This window comes from Globicephala melas, chromosome X (genome assembly GCF_963455315.2).
Source record: "Globicephala melas chromosome X, mGloMel1.2, whole genome shotgun sequence".
In the NCBI taxonomy this organism is placed as follows: domain Eukaryota; kingdom Metazoa; phylum Chordata; class Mammalia; order Artiodactyla; family Delphinidae; genus Globicephala; species Globicephala melas.
In genome coordinates this window covers 28,564,922-28,579,224 of record NC_083335.1, presented here as the reverse complement: position 1 = coordinate 28,579,224, position 14,303 = coordinate 28,564,922, and the positions used below count along the sequence as shown (strand labels likewise).

At 43.5% G+C, this 14,303-nt stretch overlaps 1 protein-coding gene across 9 annotated transcripts in view; it reads right to left on the bottom strand.

Annotated features, from left to right (window-relative positions):
• Positions 1 to 12,516, bottom strand: part of KLHL13 (kelch like family member 13) — a 186,548-nt gene extending 174,032 nt beyond the window's left edge. For 6 of the 9 annotated variants that reach the window (XM_060292535.1, XM_060292541.1, XM_060292536.1 and 3 more), the window contains exon 1: positions 12,234 to 12,516. Coding sequence is in view for 1 of the 9 variants with exons in the window: in XM_060292540.2 (XP_060148523.1) it covers positions 10,949 to 10,951 (3 nt within the window). In the remaining 8 variants the exon portion in view is untranslated. The other 3 variants (XM_070044709.1, XM_060292543.2, XM_060292540.2) reach the window with 3 other exon arrangements.
• Between the last annotated feature and the right edge of the window lie 1,787 nt (positions 12,517 to 14,303).

Genomic DNA, 14,303 nt, shown 5'->3' with positions numbered 1-14,303 from the left:
TGGTGAAGTCTGAGTGGCTGAAAAATCCTTTCAGATTTTTTTCAAAATATTCCAACTATTTCACAATATCTGTATATAATATCATGCAATACATTTTTTAAAATAAATTTATTTATTTTTATTTTTGGCTGTGTTGCGTCTTTATTGCTGTGCGAGGGCTTTCTCTAGCCGCAGAGAGCGAGGGCTACTCTTCGTTGCAGTGCGCGGGCTTCTCATTGCGGTGGCTTCTCTTGTTGCGGAGCACGGGCTCTAGGCGCGCGGGCTTCCGTAGTAGTTGTGGCACGTGGGCTCAGTAGCTGTGACTCGCGGGCTCTAGAACGCAGGCTCAGTAGTTGTGGCCCACAGGCTTAGTTGCTCCGCGGCATGTGGGATCTTCCCAGAGCAGGGATTGAACCCGTGTCCCCTGCATTGGCAGGCGGATTCTTAACCACTGCGCCACCAGGGAAGCCCATGCAATACATTTTATAAGACCCTTTCTGTAACACGTCACCCCAGTACTAAATCCCAGCAAACTATATCCCTGTTGCTTTTATCTCAACCACCTATCCACTAGTACTCTATGTCAGGCGTAACCTTCAGAAATATTTTTTTTTAAATGCCAGTGTATACACATAAAATTTCTTTTTTTTTTTTTTAAATTTATTTATTTATTTATTTTTAGCTGTGTTGGGTCTTCGTTTCTGTGCAAGGGCTTTCTCTAGTTGCGGCAAGCAGGGGCCACTCTTCATCGCGGTGCGTGGGCCTCTCACTATTGCGGCCTCTCTTGTTGGGAGCACAGGCTCCAGACGCACAGGCTCAGTAGTTGTGGCTCACGGGCCTAGCTGCTCCGTGGCATGTGGGATCTTCCCAGACCAGGGCTCGAACCTGTGTCCACTGCATTGGCAGGCAGATTCTCAACCACTGCGCCACCAGGGAAGCCCTACACATAAAATTTCTCAGGCATCCCTGGCTCTGGTCCGTTATAGAAGCACGCACAGACAAGGTGGTAGCCATTCACACAAGCGGGTGTAGCAGTTTTTGTTTGTAAGTACAAGTCTGGCTTAGTTATGTAGTACTAATATCAATACACTTGTGATAAATACATAATGAGCAGATATATATAAACAATTTGGACTGAGAATTCAAAATCAGATAAATACATAATCCTTTGAAAGACCAGTCACTAATCAAAATGAAATTAAAAGAAGGCGTTCTATAGCAATTTGGAGCTAGATAGCACAAAACAGCCTCAAATGTGCATTACACCGAGCAGAGCTCTATGGACATTTTGATGGGGAAGCAGTAGTACCAACAGCCACACTACTTCCAGCCCCTTCATGGCCACATTTGTTTCAAAACATATTTCTCTTTTGGGGTGATGAAAGTGTTCTAAAATTGACTGTGGTGATGGTTGTGCAACTCCGTGAATATACTAAAAACCACTGAATGGTACACTTTTAATGGGCGAACCGTATGGTAGCTGAATTATAGCTCAATAAAGTTGCTCCCTATTTTTAAAAACATGTTTGTGGAGCAAAATATTGCACACAAAAGCAGCTCTGATTGGCTGCCAATATAAAGGATTCTGAATTTGATTTACCCTCAAATTGTTTTCCCAGTTCAAAATAAACATGTACACACATGCATGCACATCTGCACACACACAGGCAACATACAGGCACAAAGCTTTGGGCATTAAAATGTCAGAATGCTTTCCTTGTTTTTCAATAAGACCCTTGCTCTTCAAAAGTGCCTTATTAAAAATACCTTGCCAAAAAAAAAAAAATACCTTGCCAACTTTAACACCCTGCTCTGATGGTTCCCCTACATTTCTCCAGAATGTTTTCTAACATGCCTTAGTTAGCTATCATGCTCCTATATAATGTCCCCTGTGAGAGACAGAATAAAAGGAAGGGTTGTGGTTCAAAAGCACAGACTCTACAACTAGACTGCATGGATGCTAGATCTTTTACTTATTAGGTATGTAACCTTGGGGTTGTTATCTAACTTCTCTATGCCTCAGTTTTCTCATCTGTAAAATGGGGATAACAATGGCCCCTCCCTCACAGCACTGTTATGTGGTTTAAATGTGTTAATGCATATACAGCACCTACAATGGTACCATACTCGTGGTGGGTACTGTAATAACTAATTACTGATTGGCATTAGTATTAGTATTGGCTGATATCAAGTTGCTTCATGTTCTCTGTTGCCTTTGCTAGACTGTAGGATTATCTCAGGGCAGTGAATACCTTTTCTCCCTCCTAACCAAATGCTTTACATACAATTACTCCACAAATGCTTCCTCAGAACGTTTAAACACCACAGCTATATGATGCCAAAAGCACTTAGAAAATTCCGTAATAAATCCAAAACTCATTTTGATAAATGTCAAATTGTGCAAGTACGTATGCAGACCTAGAATAATGGTTGGCATCTCCACTGCTGAAGTTTTGGTTCATCCCATCAACTGAAAGACTAGAGACGTGAAAGGATCCTTAGTCTTCTATATCATTAGTGGAAAAGCACTAGGTTAGAACCAAGGGCCCTACATTCTGCTTCTAGATCCACCTCAGACAATGCGACCTTCTGCAAGCCACTTAACCTCACTGTGCATCTGCCACTGGGAGGATAATTAACCATTCTTCAAAAGCAAGATGCTCTAAATAAAGGGCATTATCTTTCATATCGAGCTCATTTCTTGAGGGTAGAGTAAGCCTAATCTTTGAAAAAAGACTTTTAAATATTTTCTTTTCCTGTTCGAATATGATGCTGCTGCTGGTGATTATAAACGCAGGTAAAGCTGCTAATAAATAATATATCTCATTAGTGTGGTGAGCTAGGCTTTTCAGTACTTGAACATACATTATCATAATAATCATCGCAAAACCCTGTGAATAGACAGCAATGAGTTGCCTGGTTCTTTCCCTTCTGTGCACCTATGGCATTCCAAATCCAAGTCCACTACCCACGGGGTATCTGTCTCATCACGTGTCTGACACGGCAACCAAAGGAGAACACTGGAAGGTGGAAAAGCAGGCATGCTACCTTCGTATACTTCCGACTCAAAAGGTTAGAGCAGCTCTGCAACTACAGCAGCTCTCAGTAATCTATTTAGACTTAGACATTCATTTATCAAAACTGCTCTTGAATTTTTATCATCTCTAAGCGGCTTGACTACTACGAGTCTTCCAATATTTTCCACTTTGAGGGCTTGAAATCTGTAATAGAGATAAATCAGGAAAATGTATTACCTCTTGAAGTATCAGAACACCAGAAGTTTTCATGTTTAAAAGACAACACTGTTTGCTGTGCACATTTTCCTACATCTCCCTTTCCCTTCAAAATGGAGATTAAAATTTAAGTCCTATTAAGCTAAACAGTATTGTATTTAAGTATATGCTGGGTCAATCATATTGAAAAATTGACATTTTCCTCACATTCAATGTAATTCTATCTTTGAATAAGTAATAAGCCAAGCATTTACCACAAACTTTCTTGTCTGCCAGAAAACTAGTGCTACTTCTAAATGGTCTAGTCACCATTTAAAAGGTACATGTTCAGAAAATAGCATCCCAGCTGGGATTAAGGCAGTATAAAGGAAAGATGCAATTTTCCCTAAGATTTCCGGTTCATATATAAATGGCAAAGCTCCTAAAGTTTTAACCAGTTAGGCCATCAATCTACTAAAAGAGTCAATAATAACTATACCTACTACGTGGCTTGAACTGTGCTTAGCACTTTATATGCATTATTTCATTTAATCCTTAACACCAACAGACGAGCTTGTTTACAGAGGGGGCAACAAGGCTCAGAGAAGTGAAGGGAGTTGCCCAAAATTACACTGCCAACAAGAGGCAGAGTTGGGATTTGAACCCCAGCTTGAGATTCCAGGGCCGAAGATCTTAGCCACTGAACTCTATACAGCGTTCGCACTGAGAACCATGCAAGAGTGGAACAGAAAACTTTGTTGAAATGAAGCATTCTTTAGAAATAAGTGGGACCACGAAGCAAAACTCTACAACCCTCTTATCCCTTTTTACTGAATAGACTATAAAAGCACGTCACACATAGATTATAAAAACCATTCCTTAATCACCCCTCTATACCCATTTCCCTATGATCTTTGGGCAGTAAAATGTTACAACAAGGTCAGGCCCTGGGAACTGTGTCTGGAGTGGGACAGCAATAATAAAAGCCAGTTGAAAGAGTTCGTGTTTGACTTACTCCATTTACTTTCACCCCCTTTCTTCACTTGCCTTTCTCTTCATCTTTCTCATTTGGAGGAAAGCAATTCACTGCTTTGCAACAGGCATACCTCTGGCGTGCTGCTTGCCCATTTTCAAAACCACCTCAAACTCTAGAAAGCTTTTATCAACCTCCGAGCACATGAGGCTTGATAACTTTCCTCTACTATTAAATATTTCAGTAGCCAGCAACTGACGAAGCAGTTTGTATAGTGAATGCATTATAAACGAAAGGAGATTCAAAGTTAGCAAAAGTTAACTTCAGTCAGTGACACAAGCAAGTGTGCATAGTATGTGGCAAAGCTTTGACCCCATCAATTGTGCTGCTTTAAGTTCATGGTCATTATGTTCTAACAACCTCTCTTCTGAAGACAGCAGTCCCTTGGCAGGCCCTTCACTGTCAGTCTTAGCTACCACCCCGCACCATGAAGACCACAGCTAGCACACAACACATTTTAAGATTCAGATCACTATCAAACAACCAGAGCGCTCTCTTGAACTAAAAGAAATTATGCAACATAGGGGGAAAAGATGGATGTCTATTGCCTTTGCTGCAGGCCATTAGGGGTTTTAAGGCTATGAAAATATATGAGTATTTGACTAAAGGAACAGACTCAAACAACACAGTGTGGCCTCAGTGTTTTTCAAAGCGTCACCCCAGGGTTACCACAGCTGCCCTTGCAGGCAGACTTTCTCTGAAGTACTGGGTTTTACCTCAAATTTTCATTATGAATCCTGCGCTGTAAAGCACAATGTATTTGAATTTAAATATTGTTAATTATTTAAAATTAGCTACCACCGAATGTTCTTCTCAATGTTTGGGTAAAATAAATGCTTCAAGAAAACACAAGCTGCTTTATTTTGTAACTCTTAGTACACATTATCATGTCACCATCATGCTAATCCAGTATACCCAGTGTGCTCCAGTTTGAGAGAAAGAGCGCTGGACAGAGATTCTATTTGTTTGAACTAGTGCAATGCCAGGAATATAATAGGTACTTCATAAGTATTTGTGGAATGAATTGGCAGAATGGCTTCAAGGACTAGTTTTCAACTCCAAGAACATTCCAGAAAAACCTTTTGAGACACATAATTACAAAAGAAAACCACAAAAGAACAAGGACAAAGAAAATATACCAATTATGATTTACAAATATTGATAAGGGGGAACAATAAAAACCATACTTTGCTTAGTTTAGTTGGAAGGAAAAGGCTGCCAGGATGTCATACAGAGATAATGTTGCAGGGGGTAGGGGTGGTTAGGGTGATTAAAAACCAATTCCAGTTAGTGAACACTAAGACGAGTTTTCAACTGACTCTTGTGCTTTCCTCTGTACGTTTTTAATATTAATGATTTCAAACTTACAGAGGAAAATAAGGAATTGTAATGGATACCCGTGTTCCTGTGTACCCAGTGTATGATGCTGAAACTGCTGAAGTCCAGGAACCATGCCTCATTTGTTTTATACCTTTCTCTGGCTTTTACTACAGATTTCTATATACATGAGGAGTTCAAGAAATGTTTAACAACTGCCAAGAATAAGTGTCTAATCATATTAAATTCTTAACTGCATCCTCTCCGCGAGCCCCTCCCCAAAAAAGACTTGCCCTAAAAAAAGCATGCTTTAAGTAACAGAAGAAAAACAAAAAATAAATACTTTTACTGGTCCTAGATGAAAGAGGATTGAAAGACTGGGGTCTCAGCTCATTTCAATCATGTGACCCGGCCGTATCTGTTTTCCTATGATAAAATGAGGCTCATATGGCTGGCCCTCTATCCAGAGTTGTTGCATGAATAAATCAGCATGTATTTACATGGTAACCATTACAAGCGAGGTATTGGGAAGGATAATATAGCATATTTACCTCCCTAATCACTACCAACAGCAACGACTTACTATGTGCAAGGCCCTGATTTAAGCACTTTTATGTAAGGTATACAATCCCTTATCTGAAAACCTTGGTGCCAGACGTGTTTCCAAATCCAAAAACGTCCAGACTTTTAGGTAGGCGGTAACCTGCATGTACTATACATTATGTAATACCCCAGTATGGTCAGAAGGCACTGCCCCATAAACACATTACTAATTTTACAACAAAACCAAATAAATATTAACATTAAGTAGAATAAAGGCTATAAAATACATTTGCATCCGTTCAAGTCAAATTTTGTCAGCATCTGAGTTTCGGCACCTAACTTACCAAATAAAAGTTTTATCACACCTTTTTATTTATTGTTTTATTTATTTTTGTGGTACGCGGGCCTCTCACTGTTGTGGTCTCTCCCGTTGCAGAGCACAGGCTCCGGACACGCAGGCTCAGCGGCCATGGCTCACGGGCCCAGCCGCTCCGCGGCACGTGGGATCTTCCCAGACCGGGGCACGAACCTGCGTCCCCTGCATCGGCAGGCGGACTCTCAACCACTGCGCCACCAGGGAAGCCCCTATCACACCTTTTTAAATTAAAAATTGCAAACAACACATTTTAGATGTACCTAACTCATTCAGTCCTTCTAAGTACTCTAAGATCGAAGTTCTCTTATTCCTATTTTACAGATGAAAACTATGAGGTACAGAGAGATTAACTAACTCACCCAGTGCACCCCAGCTAGTAAGTCTCCTGGCCTGAACTGCAACCCAGGCAGCCTAGCTCCACTATCGTGCTCTTAACAACTATGCTCTACGACTTCTCTCAGAAACTGCTTGATGACACCAGACAAGCATGTGAAAAGTAAAACAGTACTAAACAATTTAAGTACCCAAAACAATAGGGGAAACAGCACAAGGCAGCATTTATTCGTCATTCAGCAACTATTTATAGAGGACATACCATGTGCCAGGTGTTCAGGAGACAACGACGAGCGAACCAGACAAGGTCCAGGTTGCCTTCATGCAGCCAGAGACCGGTGGGGAAATGGTCCGGCATCAAATAAACATAATTATGACATGCATGGCAAGTTTGTGTGACTGCTGTTCACATCCAGAGGAGGAGATCGGGTCAGTGCGGGGCGGTGTAACAGGACGTAAGATTGGAACTGTTCCTTGACTAGTACTGGGATTTGCAAGGACAAAAAGAAAAAGGGAGGGCTTTTGAAACAGATGATGGCATGGCATCCATTCAAAACACCGTTACTGTGCGCCTACTCTATGCCAAGAATAATGCTAAGCACAAAAGTTCCAAACTAGGTAAAAATCCATTTAAACCAACAGAGGATTTGTGTAAGAGAATAATAAGGACAAGTGGGATAGTAGGCCTGGGTCACATCAGGGAGAACCCTTGAGTGTTGAGGAGCTGGGATTAGACCCTGCAGGAGTCCCTGAAAGTTATTTTGCAGGTTTCTGCCTCACAATATTAGGATTTATCCCTATGGAATGTCAATGACTATCTGCATTCCTATTTGGGGCCAATTAGACCTCAAAGCTGGATTGCTTTCAAGCAAGGGCTCAGGGCAACAAGATAAATGCCAAGTCTGAATTCATTTAATCCTCAAGGAATAGAGAAAACTCTAATCTCTCAAAAACTAAAGGTATGGCAATTTGAAAATGCTGGAGAAGGCAATGACCAGCTCCTCTTTTTTTTTTTCCAGTTTTTCAATTTATTTATTTATTTTTGGCTGCGTTGGGTCTTCATCGCTGCGCGCGGTCTTTCTCTAGTTGCGGCGAGCCAGGGCTACTCTTGATTGTGGTGCGCGGGCTTCTCATTGCGGTGGCTTCTCTTGTTGCGAGGCACGGGCTCTAGGCGCACAGGCTTCGGTAGTTGTGGCACACAGGCTTCAGTAGTTGTGGCTTGCGGGCTCTAGAGTGCAGGCTCAGTAGTTGTGGTGCGCGGGCTTAGTTGCTCTGCGGCATGTGGGATCTTCCCGGACCAGGGCTCGAACCCATGTCCCTGGCATTGGCAGGAGGATTCTTAACCACTGCGCTACCAGGGAAGTCCCCCAACTCCTCTTAAAATCCCAAAGGCCGTTTCTAAAACCTAAGTTATTCCTTCATACGCAAATGAGATTTCCAACCTTCCAAAGTACATTTCTATGAGAAAATAAAACATCATTCTTTGAAAAACAAATTCTTAAGTTGAACGATGATCTGATCTTTAATGAGGCTGGTGACAACTTACCTCAGGGCACAGGTGACAATGTGACAGTGGAAACTCAACTGCTTTTTAACATACCTCAGAGTTCCACTCCCCTATCCCCTTATCTAAGCAGAGTGGAAGAAGTGAATTACATATTTATTCAGCATACATATCAAAGATTTTCATTCTCAGGTCTTAATGTAAACAACTGAGTAGCGAGGTATTCTATTTGTCCTCTGCAAAACAAATTCTCTTTACGCCCACTAATATTTTTTTTAGTCATTGACCTTCCACAGAGAAGTAGGTAACAAAGACTCTTCAATGGCTTCCCGCTGTTCTGAGAACCAAACTCAAATTATTTCTCAGAAGCTCCAGGCCTGCATCACCTATTATCTGCCTCTTTCCGGGCTCCTTAACTCCTTTAACCACTCCCCCACATTGCTCACTAGGCTCCATCCACGCTGGCTTGTTTTCTGTTCCTCAAACATCTCAAGTTTGTTTTTCTGCCTCAAGGCCTTGACTCTTCTCTCCGCTCTTGACAAGGTAAACTGACAAGGTAAGCTCAATCTCTCTTCTTTCACGTCTCTGTTCAAAGGTCACCTTTGCTGGGAGGCCTTTCCAGAGCACCCTTGCTAAATAGGCCGGTCCCAGTTCTCCATCTCACAGTATTTCCATCATTGTTGTCACTACCATCTATAAGGATCTTCTTCATTTATTTCCTTGTTTATTGTCTATATCCTTTGGGGGAATATAACCTCTGTGAGACTCTAGAAGAACAAGGATCATGTCTCTTAAGGTTCATCATTGTGCGTAACACAGGGCCTGGCAGACAGAAGGTGCTCAACAGATTTCGTAAGATAAATTACTAAATGAATGAAGAATATATTTAAAGGCTGATTGCTATGAATGTCAGTAACTTGAGAAAGCCTTGTTTTTCTAATTTTGAGATGTTTCTCTACAGCTGTTCATTTTTCAAAATTCTTTCTACATTTTCTGAAATCTGGTGACACCTGACAAGTTGTTGTGCTAGTTCACGGCAATAAAAATATATCACTCAACCAATGGATTTAAGAAAAAATACTTTGAGGAGGTTGTAGTAGTTTATTAAACATCAATAAAATCAAACAATCTGAAAATTGGTTAGTCTCACTCCACTAATGTAAGTCAAATTACATGAAGAAAAGTAATTTAAAATGTAAAGAAATGCAAAAGAAGAGAATTCGACAGCAAAGGGCAATTATGTTTACTAACATCAGAAATATCCAGTTTGATAACTTCTAGGTGTACTAGGTGGATTATCAAGTACATTTTGAGTAACATTCTAAGATTCAGAGCAAAATGCTTAAGACAAACTCATATCCACCTTTATCTTATTTTCTGGCAAACATAAGTAGTTCATACTAGGGCAATGTTACCTTAGACTTGGTATCAGTAACAATTACCAAGGAAAAAAAAGGCATAGTAACATAAACTCTTTTCTTTGAAACAGTTGGCAAGTTTGTATATCTTTCCAGAAAGGGTTGGCAAGAAAATTACAGATTTAGAAGGGTGGGCCTATTGGTATAAATCCCCTTTCCCTACTATATCCCATTTTTTAAAAGGACTAAAGTGAAGTCAGAAATTTACCAAATGAATGAGGGAAACTACAGATCACCATATAACTAAACTGACGATCAACAGACTTTAATATTCTTGTGAAAACCACTTTCCTCAGAACATCACCTTAAACTCGATACTGCCATACCACTCTTTCTTAAAGTGTGCTTATAAAAATCGCAGATTAAAAGCCTTGGGAATTTAAGGCTCTTATTTATATATTTTAAAAACACATCATTTGATGTTGCCGCAGAAGCTACATGCTTTGTCTCACTGCCAAAAAAGTGCTCCCAGGACAGTGAAATTTACCCATCATCTTTATTCACAACTGGTTTCTTCTGAGATGACGGCCAATTAATACCCAGTATGTCAATGGCAACACCTGGTCACACATCAAGCAAACAATTCTATCACTGTTAAGTATAAGGATATTAATAAAAACTTGCAGATAAGGGAGCTAGTATTTTTAAACGTAAAATGATGTCATAACTGCTTAATGGATTATTTCATTTTTCTCAGTTTTCAAACTTGAACACTGGATATAGCCCATTTCCAAGAACACAGCCGCCGAGGTCAGCATGTGCTAGTTTACTGTATCTGCCTCCACTTTCAGCTTCTTCATTCAATTTTCTTCACGCACTAATTAGCGCATGGAATTGAGTAAACGAACCTCAGTATGGGAGCTAACAGGGCAACTGCATGAGGAGAAGGCGATATTGCTAGTGCTGTGTGAAATCAGCTTCAGCGCACTAATCCCCAATCCACAGAAAAGTCGTCTCTTTGACATGGTTTTTAAATTCTGCTTCTTGAGGGTATATACAAATATGAGATCTGAAGCAAGAAATTGTGGCTTCTTTAAAAGAAAAAACAAAAACAAAGGCAGGGGCCCTCCCAACAGAGACAGTTTTAAACTCCAGATTCAGTGTAACCACCTCTACATCAAGATATAGAACTATTCCATCACCACAAACATAAATTAGACAACTCAAGAGAAGAGAACAACTCAAGAGAAGGAAGGAAAGAAAATCTACTGTATTTATCCATACTTTTCTTACCATGTTCTTGTTGTTCCCATTCAGTGTGCTTAGTAACCAGCCTATGCTAACTTGAGTGACTTTATCCCAAACCACTAGTCCTCTGACTACATTAAAACGATGAACACCCCAGTCTGCAGGAGAAGCCAGGCATCAAAGTCAGCGTCTCTCTCTCTCTCTCTCTCTCTCTCTCTCTCCCTCCCCCTCCCTCCCCCCTCCCTCCCCCTCCCTCTCTCTCTCTCTCCCTCCCCCTCCCTCCCTCCCTCCCTCTCTCTCTCTCTCTCTCCCTCCCTCCCTCCCTCTCTCTCTCTCTCTCTCCCCCTCCCCCCTCCCTCCCCCTCCCTCCCCCTCCCCCTCCCTCTCTCTCTCTCTCTCTCCTCTCCCTCCCTCCCCTCCCTCCCTCCCTCCCTCTCTCTCTCTCTCTCTCTCTCTCTCTCTCTCTCCCTCCCTCCCTCCCTCTCTCTCTCTCTCTCTCTCTCTCTCTCTCTCTCTCTCTCTCTCTCTCTCTCTCTCTCTCTCTTTCCCCGGCCTGCTTGGCAGCGTGGGAAGAATCAGATTCAGGACCATGTGCTAGGATTAAACACAAACATACATACCTACATTCTAAGCGGTTGTGGTTCTTGAACTAAGTTACTGAAAACTAGAAAGAAACTTTCAAGTTCCTCAGCTGGTATTTGCTAGAGGATCATTCCCATCACTTGCAGTACACCGTAATAGACTGTAAGCTTCCAAGAAAATCATTAGACAACTGTGATTAATCCAAAGAAGCCAAGACTTTTAGAGATGAAGACGTTCAAAGCAGAGTTAACAGCTTCGAGGAAGAGAGGAGTGTGCTCCTGACTCCGGAGCCAGCAGCGGAGCCTACCAAGTTAGAAGATTATAGAGGAGGGACGGATGGGAGGCACAAAGCAGAAACTGTTAGAAGGCAAGAGACAGTGGGGCCCGAGGCGAGCAGAGGGACCCCAGACCGTCAAGGGCAGCGACAGCCCGGAGGAGAAGATCTTAGAGGGATAACAAAGAAGCAAAGGAAAGCTAGGTACAGTGGTCCTCAAAGAACCCAGGCGACTGGCGGAGCCAGCGAGTCCGGGAGGTAGGGATGAGAAGGTGCAGGGATGAGGGCGCACAGCGGCAAGCGAGAGAAAATGGGTTGGGGGGTGAGGGGACGTGCAAAGAGCGAAGGTAGTTCCCTGTCCCTCTGCCCCTGGTGCAGATCGCAACTCCTTACCGCGCGCCGCCTGGCCCCGCCGGGTCCCAGGGGCTCGGAGGCGGCTGATGGAGCCGCTGCGACTTCAGGACCCTGCCTCACCTTGTTTGCCGCGTCCCAGCGTCCCGCTGCCCGTTCGCCGGCTGCTGCGCTCCGAGGGCCAAAGAGCTAGTCGCGCGGCGCAGCCGGGGCTCTGTCCGGCTGTGAGGCACCGGCCCCCAATCCTCCGCACCCCCTGCTCGCCCCGGTCACTTCGCCTCGCTCTCCCGCAGGCGGAGAGCACGGACCCTAACCCGAACGCCGCTCCACTTATTTCAGAAGCCCCCGTCCCACGCTTCCCCGGAATACGAGCGGAGCTGCTGCGGCCGCAGCGGCAGAGCCTCCGCCTGACCTCACCGGGGGGTGGGGGGGGCGGGAGCCCAGTTGAGGAGGGGAGGGGGAGGGAGCGCGCGGGCGGGGGAAACATGGCGGCGGGGGTGGCCCCGGCGGCGCCTGCGCGGGAGGCGGGGGAGCTGGGGCTAGGACCGTGTGTAGGGTCCGAGCACAACTCCGCTGCAGCCGATGCGTGACGAGGAGGGGCCCGGAGGCGGGGTGACCGCCCAGTGGCCCTCACGCCTCCGAAACCGGGACGCTCGGCTTTGAGCACACTTGGCTTCTAGTGCCCAGGGTGCAGAAGAGGTGAAAACTGTCAAGTATCCAGGGGCACAGTGCGCCCGCCAAGAGGAGGCCCCCCGGTGCTCCTGCCTGCAGTTGTCGCAGCCCCTCTTAGTCACAGGGGGCCCGGGCACAAGGTGTGTCCTCAAGCCGCTTCCCCTCGGTGGGGCGCGCACCTCGAAATCAGCCTGACCCAGGCTGTCACACAACTGTTCATCACTCTTCGGATGCGACGAGCGCTTCATATCTGCCCTCCCTACGGGAGGTACAGACGATTAAGAAAGAGGAAGAATAACAAATACGGCACTTCAGCATTTTACCGAACGTCTGCTTAGAACCCAGCGCTGAATTATTCACTCACTTAATTCTCACAGCTACTCCACAAGGTCCACAGTAGAATTATCTCCATTTCACAAGTGACAAAACTGAGGCGAAAAGGTCAAACTAGTTGCCCAAGGTTACACAATTGGTAAGGAGCAGAGCAGCACCCAGTTTCCCAAGCAGTGTGATTCCAGCGCCCAAGCTCTTAACCGCTGTGCAACGCTGCTTCCAAACTGGTGGAACTGCTACTCTGAGTCAGAATCCTGACTCTCTCCTCCCGGTTCTGTCAGCCAAGCCCCCAGCAAAAACCCCAGTCAAGCCTGTTTTTCCCCTTTGCAGGTCTTCTATTCATTCTTTGCCTTCTTGACGGTTACAGCCTGGGGCCACCATTTTACACCTCTTCCTTTGCCTTTTCTGCTTATAATTCCAGACTTCTCCTAGGAAAAATAATGGGAGCGTGCTGTTAGCAACCAGTTTACTCACTGTTTTTTGTTTTTTGTGTTTTGTTTTTTTTAAGGAAGTGATGGGGTGAGTGTGGGGACTGTAGTTCTTTATATTTCCTAATATTTCTCCCTTTGCCTACCAGTAAACTGATCAGGCATCTGAGATCTCAACATTGTTGACTTGGTATTTCAAATTCCATACACTGAAATTCTAGTAGTGCATTTTAAGTAACTTTGAAATTAATCAGTTACTCAAAAACTTGCAAGAACTAAAGCTATCACCACACTGTTGGGCTTTACCAAACTGGTAAAAAGGTAAGAAAGAACTCCAAGTGCACGTGTAATTTACATTATTATCTTTTACCTGTCAGTGGATTCAACACGATTCATCTTTGTTAACAGGCGTGCATTCATTGGCTTCTCCACTATGCTTATTCAATAATTGTCATCATATACCTGTGTTACACACAAAATGCCTATTAGGTGGAAAGCACCTGTTACAGGAGTTTACAGTCTCACTGAGATGTGTTTAAAGCAATTGATTTCAGCGTGTATGAAAAATCTAGCACGTTAAGTTAAAAATAAATAAGTAAATACAACTGAGTTGATATACATCCAAGTCATTGCTTCATCCCTGCCATAAAAAGGTTCAAGTGGGGTAGTTTTACAGTAAGTTCTCAAACAGAAATAACAGGAAAATGGGATGATCAGGTGTGGCCCTAGCAGCCCCAATTCACGCTGTTCACCCTTCTGA